Source organism: Haliotis cracherodii, unplaced genomic scaffold (assembly GCF_022045235.1).
Source record: "Haliotis cracherodii isolate W230 unplaced genomic scaffold, xgHalCrac1.p SCAF_4, whole genome shotgun sequence".
In the NCBI taxonomy this organism is placed as follows: domain Eukaryota; kingdom Metazoa; phylum Mollusca; class Gastropoda; order Lepetellida; family Haliotidae; genus Haliotis; species Haliotis cracherodii.
The window spans coordinates 12,879,463-12,887,088 of NW_027266297.1; the positions used below are offsets into that span (position 1 = coordinate 12,879,463).

The 7,626-nt window shown below is 37.0% G+C and overlaps 1 protein-coding gene across 1 annotated transcript; it reads right to left on the minus strand.

The window, feature by feature from the left end:
- Positions 1-5,077: 5,077 nt before the first annotated feature.
- Positions 5,078-6,822, minus strand: LOC139480408 (uncharacterized). The gene is made up of 2 exons (XM_071263473.1): positions 6,114-6,822; positions 5,078-5,628 (listed from the first exon to the last, which is right to left on the minus strand). Exons 1-2 carry the CDS (start codon positions 6,817-6,819, stop codon positions 5,078-5,080), a joined length of 1,257 nt encoding a protein of 418 aa, XP_071119574.1. The 5' UTR covers positions 6,820-6,822.
- Positions 6,823-7,626: the final 804 nt, after the last annotated feature.

Here is a 7,626-nt window from a genome sequence, read left to right on the forward strand (position 1 = left end):
CGAGAAACACGTAGGGCACTTAGGAGATTTAGAACACAAAGAACAGTCGCTAACAGAATTGTGTACTGTAGACAAAGAAATCATTATAAAATTTGTTGCAGAAAATTTAAATCCATTTCACGTAAGAAATCAGTTGAAAGATTGCACAGAAGCATAAATAGTCAATCTAGCTTTTGGAAACAGATAAGATCATTACAAAACAAACCCAGACAGAAGAATCATATAACGAAAGCAGAATGGCTTTGCCATTTTAGAGAGATTTTTGCAAATGACAATGTTTTTTCGCCTCACTTAGATGATGAAAATGAACTCAGTTCTAATCAGTTTACAGATATTGATGCATTCATACTAAATTCTACGATAACTGAACATGAAATTACATCATCAATAAATAAGTTAAAAAAAGGAAAATCTGCCGGGCCCGATCAAGTGCTGATAGAAATGCTTAAATGTTCCCAATTGGATATAATGCCATTTCTTCATAAATGTTTCAACAAACTCTTTGATAATCAAATATTTCCAAGCAGTTGGTCTTGTTCAGAAATAGTCCCTCTACATAAAAAAGGCGATCCGAGAAACCCTGACAACTACAGGGGGATCATGGTATACAGATGTATCCTGACATCCTTGAACTTCTTATGCTCCTTTTTGCCGATGATGTTATTTTACTATCTGACACTGTTATTGGTCTACAGAATCAGTTGAATGTATTAGATAAATATACTAAGGAATGGAATTTATCTGTAAATTTAGATAAGACAGAAATTATAGTATTCAGAAAAGGGGGTCCTTTTAATTTTAGGGAAAGATGGTACTTAAATGGACAACAAATTAATGTAGTTAATGGCCTGGTTATAAGTATCTCGGCATAATGTTTAATTCAACACTAAATATGGCCAAATGTGTTTCTGACTTATCACTGCGAGGGAAACGAGCTTTACTTAATATAATGTCTGTTTCACTTAAACTTGGAGTTATTATTGTATGGATCTGAAGTGTGGGGTTACCGAAGATATGAATGTTTAGAAAGAATTCACCTACTCGCATGTAAAAAGAATTCTTCGCGTTGGAATAGCAACACCAAATAATATGATATATGGAGAATGTGGAAGATACCCACTTTACATTAATTCGCAAATAAAGTGTTTAAAATATTGGTTTAATATCATCCGTATGCCAGAACATCGGCTTTCGAAAAGAGCTTATAACATGCTCTTTCATTTAGATAGTATCGGTAAGGTTACATGGGTATCGCATATAAGGACACTATTATTCTCACATGGGTATGGGTATATATGGCTTAACCAGTCTGTTGGTGATCAACATTTATTTCTAAATGATTTTCGTAAAATAGCAATAAATATGTTCTATCAAGGGTGGCGACGCAACTTGAAAAACAGTTCACGTTATGATTTGTACAGAACATTTAAGACTTTACTAGAACCAGAAAAATATCTATCAGTTTTAACAAATAGTCACCTAAGAAATGTATATATTAAATACAGACTTGGCTTGTCAAAACTTATGATTAATTATGGACGGAATATATCACTTGAAAAAATACAAAGAATTTGTGCATTCTGTCACTCTGCTATAGAAGACGAAATACATTTTACCTTTGAATGTCGTTATTATGCAGAATTACGTACTAAATATATACCAGAATATTTCTTATCTAAGACGAGTAGAATAGCGTTTGTTTCTATTTTGTCATCGAATGATGCCAATGTAATGTTTAAACTGTCTTTATTTGTAAAACATGGGATGGAACTACGAAATAACATGCTGAGCGGAAATTCAGAATTTTAATTACCTTACCTTAGAAAGTCCTCATGATTATCACCGGTTGTTAAAGGAATGTTATATTTTTAAATTTTTTGTTATATCTCCCAATCTGTAAATTCTATATGGGCCGATGGTCTTTGATACAATAAACGTCTTTGACTTGACCTTTCACTTGTACAGATCGTTAATACGTTCTAGGTAGACTATGGTTCCACTGTCTATGGTTCGGCCCGCAAAAGCAATTTAGAAAAAATAGAAACTATCCACCACCAAGGCCCAAGGGTCTGTCCTTTGTTCCACCACTTGGAATCAGAATTCTACAACACATCACTGCAGATAATATTGATCTAAATATGGTGAAGCCAGAAGCAGACCTCTCTCTCACCCAGCTACAACAGTCCGAAACAAATCTTTTGGTATATCAACAAGAATATAACCAATTACGAACAAAATATGATTCTCATGATGCCACCATCATTGGATCCAAAACTGTCTCCTAAAGAATCCCAGATAATAGTTCAATCTTCACTGATGAGGCCAAAGTACATTAACAGCTTTGGCCTATATTAAAAAGCAAAATCAATGTAATGTAGGCATAACAGCTAAAGCAGCTCTTGATAAACCGTTATCTCCACTCCTTATCGCGTACAGCGATTTCAAACCAAGACATGATGGGGTCGTTTTACGACGATGTCGTATTGGCCACAGTTGGTTTAACCAGGAATATCTGCTTTAAACAGATGAGGACGAACTTCCTGTGTGTCCCTTGTGATGAAAGTTTCACATCAAGCATAGATAACAAACATGAAATAATAATCACCCGGGACCTCCTAAGCAGACCCAACACCACTTACTCACTTCCTTTACATGGATGATCTTGAACTTATTGCCATTGGAGGATCGACACTCACAAAATAGATTCTGCTTGTCGAGTCCTTTTCTTATGATATCGGCATGTTATTTTGGACTCAACAAATGCAACATTCTTTATTTGAAACGTGGCAAGGTAGAAGAGGGAGGATCAGTCAGTTTACTTGGAGGAGGAGTTATTGACCATCTTGTGGAAGGCCAGGCCTGTACGTACTTATAGATGCAGATTAGGGGCAAACTCCAGAATGCCCATATCAAGGACAAACTTCGGGCAGAGTACAAATGTGGACTAAAGAAAATCTGAAGAGCTGAACGCTCGCAATAAAGTCAAAGTCACAAATACTTATGCTGTGCCCGTCCTTTCGTATTCTTTTGGAAGAATCATGTCAGACAATAGATCCCACCACCCTCGCTCTTCCCTCAATCGCTTATATTTACCAATTATGATGTGAGGGGGTGGTTTGATTAATGTGGAGTCTCTTCATGATAGAATTGTTTTGTGCACTTTTGCACACATTTATTTGTCTGACAGTTTTCTAAAACGAGCCAAGAATGTGGGACATAATCTCAATGTCGGTGTTGATTTTGTTGATGGTTCTGTACTGCTTGACGGTACAGAAATGAGTGTCAAGCAAGCGTAGTGCCATATCAAATCGTCCCAAACTCAGTTTTTCAAGGAGAGGCTATCTGAGCGACCACTGCATCGAGTTAATGTACAGTGTGTTGGGAAGATCAGCAACCCCGCCTTCGCTTGGATGAAGTCGGCTGGCCTGAAAAGTGAAACAGAAAATGTTTTGTTTGCTGCTCAGGACCAGTCACTTCCCACTCGAAACCGTCAATGCGTAGTTTTGCATCAAAATGTAAGAATGAAATGTAGACCGTCCAACACAATAGTTAGTGGATACCCAGCTTTGTCACAAATACAGTATCTTAAGCGACATGATGGAGTGGTTTGATATTTTATTACCATCTTGGCCATGCTTCTGGTTTTGAGACAAAGGTCTATCCATCGTACGACCCAGAACATGTAGAGGGCGTCATGGAAAATGATAAATACAAAATTCATTGGAATAGGTCTGTAAACATCCTCAGACGATGATATCCAGGCCAACAAATCTGATCTTGTCCTTTTTGATAAATCCAATGAAATCTATTATATCATTGGGTTTTCTGTCCCTTTGACAGTAATGTGATTGACAAGAAACACATGGCAAATATGCGGACATATCACGCTTGCATCCCAAGTACTATGATGTTCTCGGTGCCTTAGGTTTGGTAGCTCCCAATATGACACTGACTGACATTGGGAGAGTACCAGGGTTTGCTGCAAGGAATACAGCCCCTCTGACAATTTGGGTTATGCAGAAGGCTGTAGAGAATGGGGAGTCTTCACACTCTCCGAAAAGACTTGGCAGTGCTAGCTCGGAGAAGTCCCATTCGCTGTCTGGGCTGTAGAGGGGGCAAGAGCCCTGGGCTAATGATGAGCCTAACCCGTCTGACCCAAACCTCACCCAAATCCTCTTTGCTGCATTTATTTATTTCAATCTGTAAATGATAATAATGCTCAGTGTGTGCTCAAAGCGATAACATTGTTACGCCGGTCAATGGAATCAGCTCGATGGGGAGTATACAACTGAAGCTGCCTGTGAGGCGCGAGAAGGTTAACAGCCACATAGCCATCTCATCTACCGGGTACCCATTCATTGCAGGGTAAACAGAGGCACATTGACTGAATGCAGCTGGTAGTAAAATGAGTGTTGTGACAAGTTTAAGGCCAGTCCAACCTGAATATAGCTGGGCATCACTTCGAGATACACTGTAACAATGACATAGATATCATACAGTTATAAACTTTATAAACACAGACATGCTCCTTATTCTAAAACAGATGAATATGATTCAAATGAGAAAAATATATATTTATGCATAAAACTATGAACTAAATGCAACCAGTACTTGTAAAATAATTGCTGATAAAATTGTCATCCAAAGGCTGAAGAATTACACAAAGATACCCATTTTGTTGAAACGCAAGCTTAACGCTTGTTGATAATCACATGTATTCCAAAGCCTTTAATTCACTGTTCACCATGTTAGGATTTCAGAGTGATGCTGTGCAAGCCAATCACAACATGATAAACGTTTCTCACACTTGGGGGATAAGCCAATTTTACATAATTATGCAAATGTAATTTGTCATGTATATGTAAGGTCCACATATATTTCAAACAGGAAAACATTCCGTATTTAATTTTATATGCATTGCGAGTAGAAGCAATTATGATACCTTCGTGTACATGTACTAGTATATGATTTCAGACAAAACACAGCCAAAGTTAAATAATTACAGGTATTAATGGTAAGTTTTTCTTTCTGTATAAACTCAAATCAAATTAGCAGGAATAAGGGCCTACAATATGTTTCACCACAATCCTATATTTTTCAATTCATTTAGGTAACTCAAAATTACATTTGCTTTCGCCACATTCATCCCAAGTCCATAATGTTGGCCATCAAAACTCGTCATTCCATCGGTCATGTTGAAGGTATTAAAAACAGGAACTTGCCACCGTCTTAGGAAAGGTTCCATATTATCATTGTAGCATTTGACACTGTCATAATCCTGGGCCAACACTTTCGGGGACTTCATGATACCTGGAGCATGACTCGCTGCCCACAGCATTTTGGGCCAAGGTCTCTTATTGATGTCTTTGTAGTATAGCGTTGGTAACAGAAACAGTCTTTGAACATCAGTATGATTAAAATTATTGTGAATGCCTATACCTGTGAAAAGTAATGACTTGCTATTTAATTTTGCAATAATTCGTTTCATTTTTTTTCCAAAACCCGCAGAAAATAAATACTTCATTTCGAGGTTGACTCTTCCATTGCAAGCATCAAGTTTGAACTTCAGATGCAGTCGACACACCTTTTCTGTGAACATATACATTCCACTACACTCGTTTCTAACATCTGAAAGACAAATATAGAACTTGTTGTAAACATAGTTAAACATGTAAATATAAATTTACATTGTACATCTATGTGAGATGTTTCTACTCAAATATGCGCTTCTGAATACATGCAAATCAGGATACACACGTTGTTATTGGAAATGTTCCAGTCATTATCTACTGTCTTAATGAAAACGATTATCAAATGGTAGATGTAAATCTCAATCAAACCACCTGTTTCATGGTATCCTTTTAAATTTGCCGTTTTCCTATCAAGCATTTCAGTAAAAAAGAGTACTCTTTATACAGGAAACACGTTTATGTTTTCAAACCATGACACTACTCAACCATGTGGTACATTTTCATTTAGAACTTAAACTTTCATATTCCATGTAACAAGCAACACAATAGTTGTATATACATGTACATGACTAACTAAAACATCCCCAACAAACTATATTTATAAAATCTTCAACGCTAAACATATAGCACGTTCTCACTTACCCTGTGGAACATTATCATTCATAGCACCATATTTCATATTCCCTGTAACAAGCAACACCATGGCTGTATATACATGACGAACTAGAGAATCGCCAACAAACAAAATGGTGCTGCCACTGAGGATGCTGCAAGCTTCATGGGGGCTGTGTTCCTTGTAGCCATATCTTGGGTCTGAAGGGGTCCAGGTGGAATATTCAGAATGTTTCTGGTTCCGCATGTCATAGCAATCAGGACACACACATTCCTCCACAGACTTCATAGCACATTTATTGTTGAAGCAGCACGGGGTTGTTCCTTTAGGATCACACAAGGCTCTTATCCACTCAGCAGTTTTAGATCCTGTGTGGGTAACATTTCCACAGAGACCATCAATCCTTTGATAATTCTTTGATAAGGTGTAACGGACATTTACGTCAGACAGAAAGTTCAATATGTCTTCATCTTCCTTTTTTGTCAAAGTACGTGTTTTCCAGTGCCCTGTCAGTAAATGCGATAGGATGTACGATTGTTCATTAAATGTTTTGATATTTCCAGACGAAGGACAGTAAGATAAATTGATTGATGAAGGTGGATACACTTCAAAAAAGTCGACGATGTTGTCTGCTACATCGCTGAGCATAACGCGAAAGTAGATCATGTGCGTAAAAAGGGCTACAAACGTTGTTATCAATAACATCAACTTGAATATCTTTTTGTTTGAAGCCATGGCGCCAACTCTGAAACCAAACCAAACTTTTGATATTTATCGTATTGACACTGAAATTCAAATTTAACAAATATTATACCAGATAGTTTGATCAGAGTGACAAACGCCCTTGCCATAATTGACAAAGCCGATTGATTGCTCACTGACTTACTTAAAAATAATATAAAGGATCATGCGCTGTGAAATTCTTAAAGGGGCACTGATCTAACGCAATTCCCCGGGACTGGTTGTTGCCTTTGTTATTGTTTTTCCCCAGTGAGTACCCGGATGTATAGCAGAAATCTAGACTAGTTCGCGACCTCTGCTGCGCCATTCGTAAGCGCATCAGTCACTTTTATGGGTAGTAATAAGGGCGTATGGTCACATTGATCAACAAAATGAAATACAGTTTTCAAGATAATAAGGTAATGTAGGTATCTTTGTGGGTAGCATCGGTAATTGTGATGAAGTTTTGATAGCAAGTCACTTGCTTTGTAATTTTGCGATTTTCGTTTACACTATTTTGACTTGCAACACAAAGTAAATATTTCACCTGAGCATTGCTTTTTTTATGGTGTGTATATTTTTTTACTGTCAAAATGTGTAACATTTTCAAATTTATTAAACGTCTAAATATTCAGTTATTTTACAAAGTGACGGAAAAACATTTCCATCTGTATTATTATGATAACGAATTCCAAACATTTTGATGTTTAATGTCATCACCAGGAGACTGAAAATGTTACGTTGAAAAGTACATTCCTATGTTGTTTGGCTTCTAATCCTACATAATAATCTGTTGTGATGTTTGTAGGCCCTTTTGATCAT